The 20,974-nt window shown below is 38.1% G+C and overlaps 4 protein-coding genes across 4 annotated transcripts in view; 1 reads left to right on the top strand and 3 right to left on the bottom strand.

Annotated features, from left to right (window-relative positions):
* The window catches only part of LOC108968825 (nucleoporin NUP188 homolog), an 11,258-nt gene extending 8,475 nt beyond the window's left edge, over positions 1–2,783 (bottom strand). The window contains exons 1-6 of the mRNA XM_018933118.1: positions 2,650–2,783; positions 2,366–2,585; positions 1,464–2,303; positions 1,237–1,408; positions 1,043–1,152; positions 284–982 (exon numbers count right to left, since the gene is read on the bottom strand). Coding sequence (XP_018788663.1) covers positions 284–982; positions 1,043–1,152; positions 1,237–1,408; positions 1,464–2,303; positions 2,366–2,585; positions 2,650–2,672 — 2,064 coding nt within the window. The 5' untranslated portion in view covers positions 2,673–2,783. The remainder of the gene's footprint in view (positions 1–283; positions 983–1,042; positions 1,153–1,236; positions 1,409–1,463; positions 2,304–2,365; positions 2,586–2,649) is intronic.
* A 4,068-nt stretch (positions 2,784–6,851) lies between these two features.
* LOC108968766 (putative uncharacterized protein DDB_G0291608) lies at positions 6,852–9,988 on the top strand. The gene is made up of 2 exons (XM_018933006.1): positions 6,852–7,004; positions 8,603–9,988. The coding sequence occupies exons 1-2, from the start codon at positions 6,956–6,958 to the stop codon at positions 9,637–9,639; spliced, it is 1,086 nt and encodes a 361-aa protein (XP_018788551.1). The 5' UTR covers positions 6,852–6,955; the 3' UTR covers positions 9,640–9,988.
* Positions 9,989–10,081: 93 nt separating this feature from the next.
* LOC108968759 lies at positions 10,082–12,153 on the bottom strand. The gene is made up of 2 exons (XM_018932991.1): positions 11,649–12,153; positions 10,082–10,736 (listed from the first exon to the last, which is right to left on the bottom strand). The coding sequence occupies exons 1-2, from the start codon at positions 12,151–12,153 to the stop codon at positions 10,096–10,098; spliced, it is 1,146 nt and encodes a 381-aa protein (XP_018788536.1). The 3' UTR covers positions 10,082–10,095.
* Positions 12,154–14,667: 2,514 nt separating this feature from the next.
* On the bottom strand, positions 14,668–17,162 carry LOC108968767 (general odorant-binding protein 68). Its single transcript, XM_018933007.1, has 4 exons — positions 17,071–17,162; positions 16,939–16,995; positions 15,224–15,376; positions 14,668–15,164 (listed from the first exon to the last, which is right to left on the bottom strand). Exons 1-4 carry the CDS (start codon positions 17,113–17,115, stop codon positions 14,790–14,792), a joined length of 630 nt encoding a protein of 209 aa, XP_018788552.1. The 5' UTR covers positions 17,116–17,162; the 3' UTR covers positions 14,668–14,789.
* Positions 17,163–20,974: the final 3,812 nt, after the last annotated feature.

Below are 20,974 nucleotides of genomic sequence, written 5' to 3'. Positions count from 1 at the left end.
TAAAAACATGAATTAAAATAATAAAAAAATAAAAAATTAACAACAAAAAAAATTGTTAACTTTCATGGAACCGAATAACGATACTCTTCACAAATAAACAATTCTTAATACAAGAACTCGATTTTAAACGGTCTGATTTTATAGTAGCTATAAGCTATAGGGATCCGATTAAAAAAAAAAAAAGTTTGTTTTTTAGTTTTAGCGTTGCAGGCTAATATTCTCTTGAATTTGATCGGTCAGTTTATAAAAATATGAGAAAAAATAATAACTCTAAATTACTTGCCTTAGTGTACGTGCGCAGAAATCCTATATAGGCTATCAAAAAATCGTAGCGCTCTAATTTCTTCTCCACATCAATCAAATAGGTGCCAACAACACGCGAATCGAAGCAGATACCCAGCGCATATTCTTTGTAATTATCGAGCGTTTCATTAGTTATGGCTGGCAAGATATGCAAATGTACGACACGTGCATAAATCTCCGCATCTACTAGAGGCAAAAGCATCGTGCAAACATTCAAGCAATTGGCCAACATCTGCACAGGTGGCTGCGGCACCGCCTTAAACTTATTCAGCAAATCAATACACATCTCGGTGGGATGCACCATTTCCGCGCTGATTGCGCTGAGCGACTTTGTGCGTTGCAGCACATTCTGTAGATACTCAAGACCTGCATTGATGCGACGCACACGTTCATTTTGCGACCAATCACCCTGATTCTGCACCGTCTCCGCGAGTAAACAGTTAATTTCGTGATGTAGAACCACAAAATAATTGAGTGTGACACGAAAATGCACACAATAACCTTCGGGACGTGACATAATCGCCGCTGTTGTATTTGCTGGGATAATGAAGTCCAAATGTGGGAATGGCTTTATGTCGGTAGTGAGTATGTAGTCTTCTTCGTTGATAGCGCGCAGAGGATAACTGCTTTCGTCGTATATGTCCGTGTATATAGGTAGTGATTCAACCTGCGTTTTTATCTAGAAAGTAAATGTAAATGTTAGTAATGTTATTGGTAGTGCGCCTAAAGCTGTGCTTACAAAATTTGACATGCCCGCTTTGGTAAGCGCACTCGCCAGCATTGATAGATGCACAAAATCTACAGGGAAAGTCTCCAGTAGTGTATTAAACAAGGAGCGTACGCCTTTTTCTGAAAATAAGCAATATTGGTATAATTTTATGATTGTTGTTGTTTTTGTTTTAGCAAAATAAAAGGTGAAGGTGAGCTCATTACCTTCATCCGCACAAAACTCTTTCGCTAGCGTTGGCCACGATAGCAGTTCGCTCAGTAATTCATATATGTAGGAATGACGCGCACACGAGCCATCGCCATCGAAGAAATTACACATGTGCGTAAGCATATTGTAGACAGTCTTTCGCACTATGCGCGACACCAAGCTGTCATCCTGCAAATATTATTATTAACACTTTAACAATTTAATCAAAAAGCGAACTCACTACCTTGAACATGGAGCTTGTTAGCAGATTGTGCATATACTCAAAACAACGCAGGTCAATGGCACGTTTACCCATCAGCTGGCACGGCAGAAAAGCTTGTGCGTCCTCCATGGCTTTTGTAAAGCGCATTTTCAGCAACATCCAACCCAGCAGCAGTGGACCATTTTCGGGATTATGATACATACGTATGATTTCTTGATCCAATGAGTCGACAATATTCAGCGCTAAAGCAGAGGCTGCGTCGCTCAAGTCGATACACTTCAACAGCAAGATGGTCTCCGAGTACGCCAAACGTGTCATTAACTCATTATGTAGTGGCTTAGCAAGATCCAAATAACTTTGTTGTCTGCCAAAAGTGTGTTGTCGAAAACAGTCGAATAGTTTCTCTATATGCTTCAATTCGAATGGTGAATGTTCACAAACCAGTAGCAAGATGTGTAGTACTTCGTTGATTTCACGTGCATTGCCCTCCGACCAGACAATCAGACGTGTGTGATAATCGAAAAATTCACCGTTCGCCAGCTGATTGGGTGGATATGCATTAATGAGTTGCTCTAATTGATTAAGGTACGAATCACGTAGTTTTGGCAATGTAATTTTATTCAAAATCTCTTTGTATTGCGTGTGATATGGATGATTGGGTGTTTTGTAGAAGAGTAGCAAATTTTTAACGATTTTCAATACGATCATGCGTTCAAGCGTATAATAACCCCAAATATCATCGAGCAGTTTGCTCATATTACTCTCCGATGAAATATGTGCTGCGAGCGAGCTGGCGGAGCCGCGATATTCATTGGTTAGATAGTAGCAGAGTATCTCCCAGCATTGTTGCGACTCCAAGTCCTAGTAGCAAAATATTTTTGTATTCAATATATTAAGCAAAACGTAAATTTTAAATAACGCACCAACAACTCTTGCAAATTCTGTGTAAATGGCAGTAACTTCTGCTGCTTCTTCTCCTTCAGCAAATCTTCCAATTTCACATTAGAGGCTGTACGCTTGCGAAATTGCAGCACACCGTCTTGCAGTTCCTTCGATACATTCAGCAATTCTTCGCGCACAGTGCTCTCCGGTGTTTCATGGTGTATACCGGAGACAAGTTGCCACAGCCGCTTCCAATCGGTGCTGTTGTGTTTGTAAAGCAAGAATATATTTATTTACTCGTGTCAAACGAAACCAAATTACTTACATTACACTGCCATTTGCACTCATTGCTCACTGTTTTTGTTTTCTCACTAAATTTTTTATTGTTTAACAGAAATTTCACTTAAAATTTATCAAATAATTGTGTGCGTGAATTGCCATGCATAGCACAGCCGCCAAATCTGCCCAAACGATTCGTTTGTCAACTGTCACAAACAGCTGTTTGGTTTTGCACACTTTTGTAATAGATTCAATAGTGAAATTTGTAGTAGCACGTGGATTTTTGACCGTTTGAAATGTTTTTGCGCTGATGTTAAATTTAAATTTATGTTTAAAGCTTTTTTCCCACTTTAAAAGTGAAAGAAGAAATGTTGTGAAGTCCATGAAAATTTTTAAGTTGAGGTGGCATGTTATCTGTGAAACTCCCTTTGAGCAAATGCGGCATGATCTTGTACAATAATAACGTTAAGCACTTCCTTGCGGTTTCTTTTGTCATTGTTATGTTGCTTTTGTCTCCATTTCCTTCAAAATTTGACATTTGATTGGCGGTAATGGTGGTTTTGTGTGGCTAGAGAGTCGTTTTATTTTTATTAATGGACAATAAATCAGATTATATTAAATAATTGAATTTTATGTTAGTTACAAGTAAAGTTAACAAAACGTGTGTATGTATGTGTTGTGTATATGTGTTCGCGAAATGGATGCAATCTTTGTTTGATTATAAAAACCAAATTTAAAATGGTCAGATCAATGTTTCAATTTGAAAAAAATGTGAAAATATGAAAAATATAAACAATTAGTGATTTTTTTAGGAATGTTGCCAGCTGATTGCATACATTTTGATCCACCCTTACTTTATGGCAAAGGTAAGTTCACTTAGTTCTTATAAGATATCTTATTTGTTATCCTAATATGACTTACATATGATCAGACGAAAATATATACATACATATGTGCTGTGTAACTGGGAGAATGCGGGCCTCGCTGTGCAGATGTTCGATGGGACACATCAAGAGGCATCCCGTTGTAATTCTGCGTTGCACTGCATCTAAGCGAGCATATTGGTGTGTTGCCAACAACGTTTCTTTGTCTTTTCCCCCTCTGCAATCGCCTAGCGACTTGAGGATTTTGTTGTGGCTCTGAGAGGAGTAAAGGAGCACAGACTATGAAATGTCACAACTCGACGATCTTAGCATAACCAAAGCTATAATAGCATCTCTGAAACTGATTTTTTTCATTGATTCGCATTCATCGGAAGAAATGGCTGCCAACAGAGAATTTCAATAATGTAACTTTGTTATTCTTATTGCGTTTTGATGCATTGATTGAATCAAGGGAAATACATTGTAATTGAGACTTTAATTCATTCTCGTTTGGGGATTTTAATTTTTCCCTAAGATTGAAATAAGTCATATTCCGTAATTGCATATAAAGTAATAGACAAATTTTGCTCGAGTTTTACAGCAGCCAATAGAGAAGTAAAAATGTTAAAGTTTCCGAATGTGCGAGTAATCGTGATTTGGAGTTATCGCGAGTGTGTATGTAGATATACAGTCGTTCTCGGCGATCCTCATATTTGGCAATAAAGATTATACGAAGTTAGACTTCGATTTTACCTCTTTTGGGCAGCGAATATCATGTGGGCTGAGAACTGTTTAAACTGACCAAGACATCGCCAACCGTCACAAATCTCTATCCTTGCCTTCGACCGCTAACCCTAACTAGTATATCCTTTTTCTTGCTACTTCATCCTATTATTTTCAAGTTATTGTGCTGCTATTTTTAAATTCATGATTTCGGAAATGGGAAGACGGTTTTGAATAATACCATTTCCGAAACCCATATTGTATGCGCCACTGCTCATAAATCATCAAAATATTTTTATTTCTCTGTTGATATTAATATCTGTGACATCTGAGCCAAATGTCACATCAAAATAATCATTAGTGTTTAGTAGACGTTTGTCTTTCTGAAGTGCGTAAAGTGCGTTTGCCGATTTTTACGAAGAATGAAATTATCAACATAGAAGTTCCATTAAATTTTGATTGCGGAACCAGAGTTCAGGTGCCGAAATGTTCAGAATGTCACAATCAGACAGTCAGAGATCTTATTGACATCGTTGGAATATCGGAAGGAATCATTTTGAAAGCTCATTTGAGCCTAAGAATCTTGAAAGACCATTGGTTCCCAACTCACTAAACTTTTTCGAAAAACTGCGCCGCGTTAGCGTCTGTGACATAATGTCTTCTGACTAACATGATGTCATAGAGCGTATTATTAGAGGCGATAAGTCTGGGATATATGCTTACGACTCAGAACAGAATATAAATCTGTTAAATATCGTGATACAGGTGAGCCGAAACGAAAAAACCATGTCAAAGGAGGTCAAAAAAAAAACAAGGTTAGGTTGGAAGCCTTCCCCGATTATCGAGGTGTGTCTCATTACGCATTCCTCCCGACCGGCTAAACTGTCAATGAAGTCTATTCCGGACTTTAACCACTGTTTCGAGTATTGGAAAAAACCTTGGCGCAAGTGTATTGGAACCAAGGGGAATTTCTTTGAGGAGACAACTAAGATTTTGAAGAATAAATTAAAAATTTTAAAAAATTATGAACAAAATCTTGCTATTTTTTTTGTTCATAGTGGTATTGTAGTATATACCACTTCTTCAGATATGATATCGGCGATTTCGGCAAATGAGCAGAATCGACAAATTTTTTAAGATTTATTTTGTACAGCACCAAACTAACTCTTCGAATTTAATCGTTAAAATGCTTCGAAACTAAGATTGGAAATACACTGTATAATAACTTTGATATTAATACGATATTGACGGGGAATAATTTGTGGCAAACTCCTACTTATACTATTGCGTACTTATAAGTATGTATGTGCCCAAAAAATAAGGTAACATTTTATTTATTTTGAAAATTATTTATTTATTCTTCCAAATCAATTTCATCCTCTTGAAAGTAATCCCCACTAGATGTAGTACATTATGCCAACGGATTTTCCAATATTCGAAACACTGGTTGTAACATCAATTTCCGGGATGGTCTTCAGTTCCGTCTTCGCTCCGTGATTATCGTATAAAAACGATGTCCTCGGAGCGGTCTTTTGAGCTTGGTGAACAGCCAGAAGTCGCACGGCGCCAGATCAGGTGAATACGGTGGTTGCGGAACGATATGGGTTGAGTTTTTGGTGAAATTGTCATTTAATGCAAATTCATTGCTCAACAAACTTCGACATCGCAAAAAACGAAGAATTCACTTTTCGCAGCTCACAAAACGACAAGTATCTCAAACACTAATGAATATTTTGACACGCGAAATTTGGCATAAATGTGACTGACAGTACTACCAGCCTAAAAAAAAAACAATAATAATTCTCCAAATCCTTCGACGCGTGCAGTTTAAATTCAAATGTCACCTTATTTTTTGCGCACATCGCATTAAATAATATTAGATAATATGAAATTATATGAACATAAAATTTATATATATAATATCTCAAATAAGTATGTAATAATTTTTATCCTTATGGCATTGAATCTGTTTCTTTTTAATATCCTTTAAACTATAATTTTATTTGCGCAACAATTAATAACACACACACATGTACATAGCATAATACATACATATATACATACATACATGTACATACACATACATTCATTAGAATTCATTTAGTAACTCGCACAAGACTTCGCACTCACTACTCGAGAGGGTAGTTTTCGAAATTTCGCTTTTGCCTTTCGCACCAACACATTTCACGAATTACTTAGCCCTCTCAGCAAGCAGCAGCCGCCTTACGTCAGTCGATTCTGTATGGATGAGCGCTAGCTAGATTAACGGTAATGCTGATGCTAACACGAACGAAGCGCACACAGCCGAACCGTACAATAACACACACACACACAAACTTACATTAGGACACATACGACTGCCTGCCACCAGCCCAGGTCGGCCGCCAAACCACCCAACCGTCGTCAGACCCCTAAAACTGCAGGCTGGCACTGCTGTAAGTGCGAGCGCCTCCCCGTCAGCGCTTACAGACCCAAGCCAACACACGAGCACAGTGAGAGCAGATCTAACGACGAGAGCGACAAGCGAGTCAGCAACACATAGAAAACGGTAAATCACCAGGCGAATGTGCTCAACAACGAAGCTGTGTCCGCAAGGATTTTTACAGCATCGCTAGGGCGCTTGCGACAGCACAAAATTAGTTAGAGAAAACAAATGCTACGCAGTAGATCTAGTGCTGACAGCCAGTGTATATATTACTTAGAAAAAGTAGCAAATCTGAAACATCAATAATACCGAGCATAAATTTAAAAGTTAATTGAAACGCCATGTCGCAAAACTCAGCACCACCCGCGCATACTTTTGAGAATGATAACAGTAAGTGGGTAAAAACAGCAAAATAACAGTAAATTTGTTATATTTTCCTCAACCTACCATGAACGAGTGCCTGTTTGTGTGTGTGCGTGTATTTTGCCCTTACGTCACTGATTTACAGTTCAATAGATTTTCTGTATCCTGACAAGTTGCTGTGCTGCTGTGTTGTTAGTGTTATGCAGCAAATTTAGCTTCTTTCCTGCGCCTAGTTGCTAACTAGTGAAGTGTTTGTTTGCTTTTTCATCGTCAAAAATGTGTATACAGCAACAAACCACAAATGAATATACACACATACATAAACATATGTATATGTATGTGTGTCTATGTCTGGTGTTAGTGGTTTCATGGAGCGTGTTATCATTACTGGCGCAGGACACGAGCGTGCAGTTGAATGCTTGTAAGCTAGCTGTTCTTATCGTTCTCCTTTTCATTGCTTTATCAATTCTGTTTTGCTTCAGTTTCTTTTTCTTTGCTTGTTGCTTAGGCAAACGAAAAGTATTTAGCTAGCATGCTTGGATTCGCTTGGGCTGATGCTGTGAGCGCCAAGACTTATTGCTGGTATGTGGTGAATAAAGAAAAGTGCATTGTTTTCACCGCGAGTGTTTAAGTAGAGAGTCACTACATACTTGCATATATACATATGTGTCTGACAATTCTGTTTTCTTGCATTTTATTAAGTAACAGTGCAATTGAATAGGTCTCCGGCTTATTATTGTAAAAGTCTTTTTTTTTTTTTTGCAAAATTCGTTTTTTATTCAACATGGGGTTCCCTTCAAGGGTGATACACTGATTTTAGTGACTCTCTAACTTTTCGATAACATTTTTGTAGTATAATTTGTCCTTTGCTTCAAAATAGGTCTCAGTTTCGGCGATCATCTTTTCATACGACGAAAAAATTTCTTCAAAGCGAGCACTCTTTTGAGATCTGAGTACAGAACATAGTCACTGGGGGTCAGATCTGGGGAATGCTGTGAACGCGGAAGCAATTCGAAGCCCAATTCATGGATTTTTGACATCGTTCACACTGACTTGAGACATGGTGTATTGTTTTGGTGAAAAAGCACTTTTTTTTCTTCAAATGCGGCCGTTTTTGGGTGATTTCGTCCATCAAACGGTCCAGTAACGCTATTTGATAGCCACCGTTGATGAAACCGCATTCTTTTTCAAGTTAGTCAGTAATTGTGATTGTTGAAACCAATTATGTCAATGTCATCATCGGCTGCCAGCAGCTCTAAACTTTTATAAAAGATTTTACCTTCTCTATTTAGCTTTGCAGCTTCTTAAGTTGAAGAAGTCACACGATAGGCAGTGTCTTTGTCTGAAACTTCGCTTGGTATATTACAGCTTGGAGAGGATTTTTTTGATCCTGACGGAGCTTTTGACGGGCGGAGCAACTTGTGGTAGCGGCAGCTTTCTTTAAAAAAAAAAATTAATTTTAATTTAAATTTTTTTATTAATAAACCGTTTATTCAGTGTCCCGAAGACACAGTTTGTTTGTCAACTTTAACAATATCGTTTGTGTGATGTGTGCTTTGGTACAATTCAAGTTCTTAAGTTCTCACCACATAATGTTCTCATAAAATCGAATGCTCATCTTTCAGATTACTACCAAATCAGCGATGAAGATCTCGAAGACTGCGATGATCTCAACGATGACTGTCTACTAGAAGAAGTGGTGGAGGGCAGCAATGGAAATAGCATCACAATCGGTGGACGCGGTCCCTACGAACGCGCTTGGACCTCGGAAGCAACGCGTGCCCTGATACACATACGCGGACCGATGCAAGGCATGTTCACGGAAGGACGTCAAAAGCGTACAGCACTTTGGCTACACTGTACGCGACAATTACAGAAATTGGGTTTCCGTTATAGCGCGGCGAAGGTACAAAAGAAATGGCACAACATTTTGATTACGTACAGCAAGAACTTGCCGAAGAAAAAGTCCAGCGGCTATGTACATTGGGAGTTCTTCGAGGAGATGCATAAATATTTGAAGGATAAGAAAGTCGATATATATGAATTTCAAATGCAATCATCGTCATATTCGAAATCAGCTATTCAACAACAACAACAACAACAACAACAACAACAACAACAACAACAACAGCAGCAGCAGCAGCAACAGAAGCAACAACAACCGCAAAGTGCAGCGTTTCGTGAGCTCAAACAAGCGCCGGCACTCTCGAATGAATTGATGGCACAATTCGACGGGAATCAACTCTCGTTGCTGGCCAACATCGCCGAAACGAATATGGACAAATCGAATGATGAGTTCGATGAAGATTCGACCATAATGTCGGAATTGAAACAACCAAAAATGGAATTTAATGACAACGAATTGCCATTGGAAATCTCTCATGCGAACGGATATAGTAACAAATGTGACAATGCGCGCTTTCCGTCTGTCGTCAATGGGGCGCAGGAGGAAGGCGTCTGGTGGAAGGACTATTTTGAACGCAAACTGGACGTCGAACGTGAGAAGATCCAATGTCAAAAAGAGCTGCATCGCGAGCAAATGCAATTCCAAAAGACGACCGCGCTGCAACAAGAGAAAATCGAGCGCTTGAAGATCGATGCGATCAACAATTTGACGGCGACGCTGCAGAAGCTGGTGGAGACGAAGAATCGCAAGGCGTAGAGCACTGTGAAATGAAGAAGTTTCATTGATTTTCATCGTTTGTAGAAAGTTAAGTTAAGTCTTTGGTCATTAGGCAAACAGGCGTACATGGAGTTCAGATTTTGTAGAGTTCAAGTCTCAAATATATTTGTGGAATGTGCATTTTTTATTTGATACTACAAATTTTAATTGAAGCTTCATATATTACTATTAAAAAGTTTAACCCTAGAAGTCAATTTGGGCATCTAAATCATCCTTCAAAGCGTCATACTCAAAAATATTTGCTGTTTTAGTTAAGATATTTTGCCGTGAGGCCATTTATATTTGTGTACATAACTTTAGAAATAAATTAAATGTAATAATTTTTAATACCTGAATATAAATTAATGAGTACAAGTTTACGTTCATATTGTTTTTATCAAGACAAACATTGAAAACTTCATAAAAGTTCATAATTTGCCGCATTTAAGGTCCACACTACACCTGCCAATCGATTTCCAACACTGTAGCTACTGAAGCAGCTTTACTTTCCACCGTCTCAGTGCCGTAGCCGAAGATCCACAAGTCCGTGGAGAAGACCAAGCATTCGCCACCTCCCAAACGTATATTCACCACAGGACAGCGTTCTTGACAGGGTTGCTTCGGCCGCAAACGTATGTCAAAATGACCGCTCAGTTGCTGTACGAAAATCAAGCCATGTAAATAGATTTCATTAAACTTTTCGAACGCATAGTTTTGCGACAACAGCACCCAGCTCGAGTAGAAGGGCTCGAGGTGCAGTGGGTAATAGTAGGGTCGTGTAACGAAGCGACGTGACGCCTTGACAGCACGCCGCTGACAATTACGCAATTGTAGAAACCATTTGTTGCGGGCCGGTATTGTGTGATTAATCTTCTCCAAAGCCAATTCTAAGTTAAAGAGTTTTTTCAGCATTAAATTTGTCGAGACATCGCATGGATCACTTTCAAGGAAATCCGACGAGGAGTTGTACATTTGATTGAGCAGCGTGTCTAGCGTACGGGGTTGATGCGAGTCGGTTACTATTACTGGCCAACCACGTTCGAGGTACATTGTTTCAAGTGTTGAGAAGGTGATATTCGTTGTGGTGGGTACGCGCTCTGAAAGTGACAGAAGAGAGTATATAAAATATTTTTGTTACTGAAATGAGATGTCATAATTTAGGTTAGGTTAATTTGGTAGGCCAGTAAGTCAAGCATAGAGCAGTTTGGTTCTTTGCAATGGCAGATGAAATTCTTACATCCTTTAGGATCAACAGACTCTATGACCTCACTATCGATACCTCTTTCAGTGTCTCATACCGTGGGGACCACAGATTCTTACAGTGTAGTGTTGCCAAAGCGGAATAAGCGCACAAGAGATGCTCCATTGTTTCCCTGTGTGCCCTGCTCTAGACATTTCTTACAGCCTTCACGATCTGATGAGATGTCGTAAGTTGTGAGTATATGCACTTGACGGTTCGGTATTTGCTTTGTCAGTCCTTTGACCAAGCTCCACCTATTTTGGTAGAGTGTCTTGATGTAACCCGATAGCTCCTGCTTTGTACTACTACACCTCCGAACATTGTATGGATTTCTATGGAAGCTTCTTTTCTGAAAGTAACCTAGTCTAAAAATTGCTCGTGTTAGCCGAGGTGGAGGTTAAGGTAAAAATTGATCTTGAATGATCTTCGTTGCCATGATGAGCTGTGTTATTGCAAAGGTCTGTAACTGAAATCTCTGTACAGAAGAACGTGAATCGGGTGTACTCATTTTTAATGCAAACAATATTCGGATACTAGAAGTTATCTGGTTTTTATCTGATATATATCCAGCCTGTCAGATATCCGGAAGTTTCATTATGACCAGCTGGTGCGAATACACATAATACGGACTGACTTCAAACATTTTTTCTGATCTCTTACTCACATCACAAAGCCGTATATTTGCACTAAGATCACAACAAATTTGTTTTTTAACCTTAAATTTTAATAAAAGAATCATATTACTACAAATTTCCTGCGCAACACTCACCCAACGTCTCGCAGAGTACACAATTTCCCGCTTCAGTTTCGTAGCGCTCTGGGATTTTAGTTGTAGGTGCCACACTACCGCCGTCCACCTTATCCACTTTGCGTTCAATCAGACAACGGCTATTATATAATGGTGTCCAATCCCAATAGGGCAACACCTGTATCAACAACAGACGTCCAATGGCACTGACAAACCAACTAAATTCATCGCACCAATTGTAGAGCAAGCACAAAGCACCGAAGATAGCCAAAACAACGCATGCCAACGCCGAACAACTGTTGCTGCGACGTTGCAACAACGGCTGACATATGGCACGCATCTCGGCGGCGCTAAAGCCCTGCTGCTTGCACTCCGCGAAGAAATCAACAAATTCTTGTTCCAACGTTGCCATGATGAGCGTCTGCACGCGAACACTTTGCGGTCCCGAATGCGCCAGGCAGCAGTCCCACGGTGGCATTAGCCATTGCTGTTTGAGGCTGCCACCGCACATGCGCACTGTTCGCATGCCTGGCTGCCGGCACATCTGTCGATAAGCGAGTTAAGGATTTTAAATCGAATTTAACACTTCATTGCAAGCGAAATTGAAATTGAAAGTGTGGCGCGATTTAACGGGTAAAATTGCATGGGGGGAACACAGAGTTAAGAGTGAAAGGAAAAACTTAAAATATATGTATATTTTTTATATTCACCCACACAACCACTTACTGGTATGCTGCCTCCACATTGGTCTTAAAAAAATCGTTAAATCTTTAAAATAATATAAAATATTTAACGTGTCCGTAATTCGAGCAATCGTGAGTCGATTTCGCATTATGTTTACTCTGATGGATAATATTTATCCTCAGAGACGCAGTAAAGTGTGCACAGATGCCGTTGTGGCTGCATTCAATTGAATTGAAGCCGAGAGATCAGCAAATGCGTCGCACGTTCAGTAAATGGACCGAAAACCGATTCCGATTTTCACAAGCAAATTTTGTTCAGCCATAAAGATCCATTTTGGTAATCTATAAGCCTTCAAAAATAAAGGCGTTCAAAATGTTACAGTCAATTGTGAGAGCTATAGCGCCATGCTAAATATTTTTTCATGCTTGATTTGGAACGAACTTTGGTTCCAACAGAGCGGCGCTACATGCGATACAGTTATATCGCTATCTCGCGCCAAGATCAAGATCAAGACCAAGATCAGTATTAATATTGTACTATTTTTGTGTGGTTTTCTGGAGTCGTTTATCTATGCAAATATGCAAGAAATGACTGACGTCTTTGAAGAGAATATTATTTGCATTATGGACAGGGTATTTTCACGAAATTTGTTACAGATTATTGTCAAGGCAGCACTACAATATTCTCAAAATTTGTTCAGATCGCATCACTTTTTGCACCAGTGAAGGATCATACATACTCGATCCAGTCGAAGTTAACTTTTTATTTTTTTCTTGTCTAAAGTTTGTTGGCAATGCTTTTCATAAGCATCTCTGATAGAAATCATTCTTAAGCTTATTTACCACGATTCCAATTATTGAAATCATTTATTATCAATGTAATCAAATAATACTGAAGTTGGCATTTCTTTTCAAACGTGTTTTCAACTGGATGCATAGTAGAGCGGGTCATTTACATGGAGTCAATATGGGAAAAATCGGGTATGCGAGAAATATTCTACTGATCATTCTGAACAACTTCGCCTAAGAGACTTTGGTCTAAAGCCGGTTTTGCGCCAGCGATTTTTGAGGCGAATTTTCCTATGCCGGAATCTACAACGAATCGTCGGCGAAATCGAGTAGCCTCAACCGCAATTTGCGCATGTTACTTCATACTGAATTTACCGACCGAAAACACTTTCTTTACCCATCCTAGCGTTAAGTTGTCAAGCACGATTTTGACATCGTTGAATGCTAGCACCCAGTGACGGAGTCTCTCTTCCATTACGACTCTCGTACCGAATTTGTGTTGTTTTTGTTTCCACTGTAGTAAATGCCACAAGGAGCCACTCGTCTCAGTACTTGTCGCACTTCTTGGACGGCGGTAATGTCAGCTTTTAGACTCACGAAGATAACAACCAGCTGGGCAGCGTCTGCATTTCAATTAACAAATTGGACATTCCAGGTGCATGCCCTTAAATCGTAATCCTTAGTACGTCTACAGTGGAGGACCCTAAGCCAAGGGCACAACCCTGGGGAAGGATGGTTCGCTTTCTGCAGACGATATTTAGTCTAAAGTCAATGTATAATGTGAATGAATCCTTTCTGACCACTCCCAAGTAAATGAAAACTTTCCTCACTTGTGTGATATATTGTATCCCTATTTGGACTCCAGTACCTATGGCTGACGTTTTACCGAAAACATTCGTCAATGTGTCAGACTTATAATTATAATTCTGAGATAATCATCTACTGGGTTGAATCGGATCTATACTTCTCTTAGTTCTCATTTTCGAATGTTCGAAGTTTCGTAGTTTACACCCTACATATCGGCCGATATGTGTGTTATTTTAATAAAAGAGAGCGTGTTTTTCTAATAACGGTGTATATTAGTGCTTAGATTGAATAAAATCGGGTGAAAATTCGCCCTAGACCCCTATATAACCGACAGGCATTATGTACCTGAAAGTACTTCCCTGGCTGTAACCCTTGCAAGTTGCAAGAGTCCGAAAGCTTCTCCTTACTTGTTTAAAATATTTCCACGAAGAAGTGAGCAGATCGAATTTTTATTACTCTTTTAAAAATGTTTTAAGAAATCTCACATATGGAGATGTCCATCCGGGGTTCAAGCGTTGCCATCACTGCTATTCAACATTCAGATCAAATTTATCTACGTATATCTGAAGTATGCTGAAATGTTACCGCCATAAGGAAGGAGCTAAATTGCCTCTGAAGCTTAATATGTATATGTACATCTTATTAATAGTCCTGATTCTCATTATCCAGAAATCCTATTAAAATTTATATCAATCAGCTGACTGTTGTTCCAGTCAGCCTTTAAAGCAAGCGATTACAAAACCGAAACGATTGCATTTATTTCAATTAATAATATTCGTAAGACTTTTATTTCCACCAACTTTCTTTGCTCTCTTAAATAATACGATAATATACATACATATATGTATATGTAGTTGAAATTTAGGTAAACAACTTCCTTCATTTAATTGCCGTCTTTGGGAAATTTACACTGCTTAAAGAAGTCACGAGTTGCATTACATTCTGTACTGTCATTCCAAGCAGAGGCCGGGCAATTTTTGAAAGTCTCTATATTGACGCACATCATCAGCATGCCGCTTACTGGCGAACAATTGCCCATTCTACCCGCAAATTCCGGGTGTTTGCTGGCTTTTTCAGCTATTTTAGCCTTCAACTCGCTGAGCATCCCGACGCAAGTCTCGAATGATTCTTCCATAACGGCAGCCATTTCTTCATTATCCTGTACGGCTGTGTCGAGTAACGCGCTAAATTTGTCAACATCGGGCTCGCCGTTTGCCCCCATAACTTCGGTGTTGTTGAAAATGCAATCGATCACACACTGTCGGAAGCGATGGTTATTATTATTGGATATACGAGTATTTACAGCACATTACTCACTGGAGGTGGATGGTGCGGATGATGACGACGGCCAAACTTTGGTGGACCGCCACGTCCCACTGGCGGTGGTGGTGGCGGTTTATTATATTCCGCACATTGCTCATTCAGTTCATCAGTACTGACATCTGGCACTGGACAACACATGTGGGGCGGCTAAAGAAAATATATTTATGTGAATAGTTAAACAGTGTAATCTACAACTAAAATATTTCGAGCGAGCGTGGATCCAAGAATATTTCTGTAGGCTTCTGTTTATTAAAGGATAGTAAAGATTAGGTGGATCTAATGCAAGAGTCTTATGAACTGCTCAATTTCCTATAATTCGTGTAGGATATTATGTCATTACGCATCAGGGATATCAAATTGTATAACTGTTATATGCATCAGCTGCATTCCCTTTGTTGATTCGGCTGACTGACATGCGATTATATAGTCCCTACGTTTAATTAAGCTTTGAGCTCTGAAACTTTAACAACCCCTGTACTTAGTTTCTTGAACCGCAACAATTTATAATACCCCACACTTTATACGGCTGAACCATATAATATTCCTGGGAGAGCTAAGCATTTTTTTTTCGAGCTGGAGTTATAAATTATTTTGTTAGCTACAGCTGTTGTACTCAGCTATAGCAGAGTGGCTTGAGCCGGGTTTATATACGTAAAACAGCATTGGTTTTAGTTGTTTAGATCAAGAGATCTTGAGAAGAACAAAAGTACGTTGGATCACAGGATCTTGCTGTTCTTGCTGATCGGGTGATGGATTTTAAAAAAAGTAAGCTGGATCACAGGATCTTGCTGTTCTTGCTGAACGGGTGATGGATTTTAAAAAAACTATGCTGGATCAACACCACCAACCACGAAAGACTTTAAATCCAACGCAATGAATAACTCTTGCCAACAGGTACTACTTCGGACTGAGAAATAATGTGCTCCCTCGGCAAACAAAGACCGAACACTATAAGGGACTCATTATTCCCGTCCTGATGGGGAAGATTTATGGTGCTTTGAGAAGGAGCTCCAATTGTTGCCAAACAGTGAGAAGGACGAACGACTGGCGCGCTGTTGTAAACTCGGCTGTAACCGAGTCAGCGGTGTCTACGCCAATAAAGAAGAAGAAAGTTTTGGATCACAGGATCTTGTTAAAAGTCGTTTAAGCAAGTTAAATCACGGGTTCTTGCTGAACCGCTGCTGAATTTTATGAGATCTTTCGAAGTTCAGCACTCTCTGTGGTTTAAATTGTTGTATCGATGTTATTATTATTACCGTTGTTGGAAAAAAGAATTATCTTTCATTGAAATTGGAGCTGACGATAAATCGAGTAATAAATCGTAACATAATCCTTTAATGCAGACATTCACTATAGAAAAACCGGTTTCAAAGCTTTCGCTCATATTTTTGGCAACGAAAAAGCGCATGCCGAACACTTCTCATCTTATTTTTTGAGTTCGCATAATACTTCTTGGATCCAGTATTTGCTGTATAAGACCAAGCCACTAGAGTAACGAACTAATATGACTAGTCATCAAGGTCTAGTATTAAGGTTCTTTAGTTTAAACTCATGTGAAACATTAGAAAACGGTTAAACTCGGTCTACAGCTACGAAATTTTTGTTCGCTTAGATCTATCCGTTTTCTTTAAATTCATACTGTTAGAAGACCATTTGATTCGCAGTGATTTTTTGAACTACGCCCGTCTGCGAAAATAAAATAAACTTACAACAAAACGTGGCGGCTTAGTGCAATCCACAGTTTCATCTTGTGCGCTGGCGTGGCACTAAAAACAGAAAAAGTTCTGATAATTACACAAACTGTGAAATTAAGTTCGAAATTATTTCAAAAACTAACTGACCACAAATGCAAAAATCACTACAAAATATCCAAAATACGCCTTCATGTTGGAAGCTTGGCTCAGAAATGACAGATTTCAACTGATGTTTAGCAACTCCAGACTCGGCGTTTTATACAAAGTTCTATTGTAGTTTTAAATAAATACTAAATAGTAGAAAAACATGCCAAATGCTCGCATGCTTCACTGCCGCTAAATTAAATCACGCTGGGAGTCCATTTGATTTGATGTGATTGCATTGCATATACATATATATGTATATATATATTAGGGTGATTCAAAAAAATTTTTTTTTTTTTTGGTTTGGTTCTCTGAAAAATGTGTTTCTAGACACCCTTAGGGTAGCCTCTCCAAGAATGAGTTTTTAATTGTAACGGGAAGGTCCTCCTACTTACAGTTTTCTATTTTTTCTTATTATCAGATAGAAAAATTTTTATCTCGCTTCCAGGTACTTGAAAAAATATCTCGTTCCTTAGATTTTGTAGGAGATTGAATGCTCTACAAACAATTTTTTCGTAAACCCAACCGTTTAAAAGATACTAACGCTTAAAGTTTGATTATTTTTGGGAATTCTTTTCTTATGAATTTTATAACTCAATGAAAAAAAATCATTATGAATAATGAAACTCATAGTTTTGTAGGAAATTTACTGCTCTATAAAAATGGTCTCATATGATTTTTCGTTTAAGTTAGGCGTTTACGAGATATTCATTGTCAAACATCAATGCATATTAGGGTGAATCAAAAAAAAAAAATTTTTTTTTCGTTTAGTATTCTGAAAAATAGGTTCCTAGGCACTACTCAGAAAGCCTCTCCAAAAACCTACGAGTTTCATCATTCATAATAATTTAGTTCATTGAGTTATAAAATTCATAAGAAATAAAAAATTGTCGAAAAAATAATTAAAATTTAACTGTTAATATCTTTTAAACGGTTGGATTTACGAAAAAATCGTACAGACCGTTTTTGTAGAGCATTCAATTTCCTACAAAATCTAAGGAACAGGATATTTTTTCAAGTACCTGGAAGCGAGATAAAAATTTTTCTGTCTAGTAATAAGAAAAAAAAAGAAAACTGTAAGTAGGAGGACCTTCCCGTTACAATTAAAAACTCATTATTGGAGAGGCTATCCTAGAGGTGTCTAGGAACCTATTTTTCAGAGTACCAAACGAAAAAACTTTTTTTTTTTTTTTTTGAATCACCCTAATATAAATATAATATGCTTATATGTGTGGGAATTAATTAAGTTTTTACTAGATTTAGCGCTGATATATGTAATAAACAAATATAAAATAAAAAATATATAATCACTCCACAAATGATTCAGAAATATGTAGCACCCGAACTGGTAAAAACTTTAGTCGCAACGAATAAATAATTTCTCAAATCTCTCGGGATTTATTCGGCCTCTTTAGTTAGTTATCAACTTCATATATGTATAACTAAGTGTGTAAGTGTCACCGACTTTGTGAAGCAATTCTAATTTTGATCTAATAAGACCCCAGAAAGTCTATCCGATTGTTGTGCCATTCCCCTAACTTGCATTTATTCTTAAGTCTAGCTGTTTCCAGGACAGTACTACCTTGGTGGTTCATCGATTGTATTCATTGCGGTTTTGGCTTTAAATTCAGCCACAATCGTACTCTTTTTGAAAAAAAAAAAAAATTCAGCTTTATCGGGACAAGTTAAGCAAGAACTCGCTTCATACCTAAAATAATCACCAAATTCATTCGCATGGAGTCGCGAGAGATGTCGAGCTCTCTTGCCTGACAATTTTCTAGTACCATATCCTTCATTTTACTAATGTTTTCATCAGTTGAAGAGGTCGAAGGTCGTCCAGAACAAGGCATGGTTTCAACGATCTCTCGTCCGTCGTTGAAGGCTTAGTACAAAACGTAAGCTTGTGTTTCTGATAAAACTAAATCACCGTAAGCCTTTTCCAGCATTCGCAAAGATTCCGCACACGAAATCAATCGTCAATGAATCGTCCAATCAGTTCACATGAACACTAAGAAAGAGTTTCAGACAGTTTTAAACTTCGAAAAGTTTTGCGAAAGATTTTCGAGTGATAAAGATCAATATTTCACAATATTTCAAGTACTTTTTCACTCTCTATACTTATCCACATCTTGACTTTTATAAACATAAAGGAAAAAATAACTTCGTCACGGATCTGTTGTAATAGTTTGTTTGGTGAAAGTCCACCTAAATCCGTTCAAATCGCTTCGAGTTCGATGCTCTTTAGTTATTGTTGATGGTTTGGTTAAGATCTTTTCTATTGAAAATTTCAACAGTATCAGATTGCATTGAAAAAATATTAAGTATGTAGAATGGATACTTAACGACCCACCTAGACCTTTATGTCACCCACTGTGAAACCACCGAGCTAAACCCCCCTCACCCTATTATGTCTTTTTTAAACCCTTCCGTCAAGAAATCCTCGACCGATATTTCCGATTCTCATGCTACACAAAGCCCTGCATTCCCAGGGAAGATGTTCTATAGTATCATGTCGATTAAATATCTACAAGTAGTCAGAGATAAAAATTAGCGCTTTTTTGGAGTATAATAATCGGGCGGTGCCTGTTCGGGGTAATTCGACTGCTTTAGAGTTTTCAGGAATATCCGAATATCGTGAATGTTGGATCCACTAAGAGATTAAAGCATTATTTCAATAACTTTAAGAGGTTTTAGTGATTTCAAAGCCAGTTGGTTCGGACGACAGCCAGCGTAGCCGCTGAAGTTTCGTCATATATGAAGAGGTTTGCATATAAGGATCGGTCATGCGGGTTGATTTGATGTTCTACGAAGGAAAACAATATTTGTATAAAAAAGTAAGCTCATTATTTTGGTGGTTCCATGGAGAGAAAGCAATGGTAATTGCACTACGTGTTACGAAAAACTGACGAAACCCCCACAGAAAATTTTCGTGGTAACTGCCCTGGAGTTTAAAACTGTGCAAAATTTAATGAAATAGCCTTAACACACTGCCTGGTTGTTTAACAAAATAAATTCATTAACTCTGATTATAACAATGATTATTGCGCATTATTATTAGTTTCAGTTCTAATTGGCGGATACTAGATTTGCGGTCAGCGATTATAAAACTGGTGACAGAACCTTAATTTGTGATACTTATTATATTTTTACATAACTTAGAAACAAAAATATATATACACATAGACAATTTGCTATCAAATGATTCACAGATATTAATTGCTTTTATTTTTTGATGCACTAATCATAGTAAAATATTTATATGGTAAAAATATGCAAATGTATTAATTCAAAGTACTTGCTCCCAAGTCAACCCATTTAAAGTTCGTAAAACTAGCCTCTTGATTATTTGTATACTCTTGCAACCAGTTGCTACAGAGTATTATAGTTTTGTTCACCTAACGGTTATACGTATCACCTGAAAATAATCGAGATAGATATGGGGTATATATACATATATAAACGATCAGGGTGATGAGCCGAGTTGAAATCAGGGTGACTGTCTGTCTGTCTGTCCATCCGTCCGTCCGTGCAAGCTGTAACTTGAGTATAAATGGAGATATCTTGATGAAACTTTGTATGCAGGTTTCTTAGTACAAAAAGTGCGAGTTCATAGAAGGGCGTAGTCGGACCACTGCCACGCCTATTAACCGAAAACTTTTAGAGTGCTATAACTAATCACTAAATTAACATATAAATTATATAATATTAATACACGTATTTCTTAAAGAACTAAAACTACAACAACCAAATTCGCAGAGTCCAAATATTAAGTTGTCAAAAAACTCTTGCGGTATTTTCGCTAGTTGGCGCCGAGAGCGCGTAGTTCTACTTTTATTAGTCGCATCGGGTCATGCTAAACCTTTTTGGAAAGCTCATTTCCCGCGCTAACACATGTTTGATTGATTGT

This window comes from Bactrocera latifrons, unplaced genomic scaffold, assembly GCF_001853355.1.
Source record: "Bactrocera latifrons isolate USDA-ARS-PBARC rearing strain unplaced genomic scaffold, ASM185335v1 scaffold_23, whole genome shotgun sequence".
NCBI lineage: Eukaryota > Metazoa > Arthropoda > Insecta > Diptera > Tephritidae > Bactrocera > Bactrocera latifrons.
Note: the sequence above shows the minus strand (reverse complement) of the source record. Positions and strands in the feature narration are given on the sequence as shown.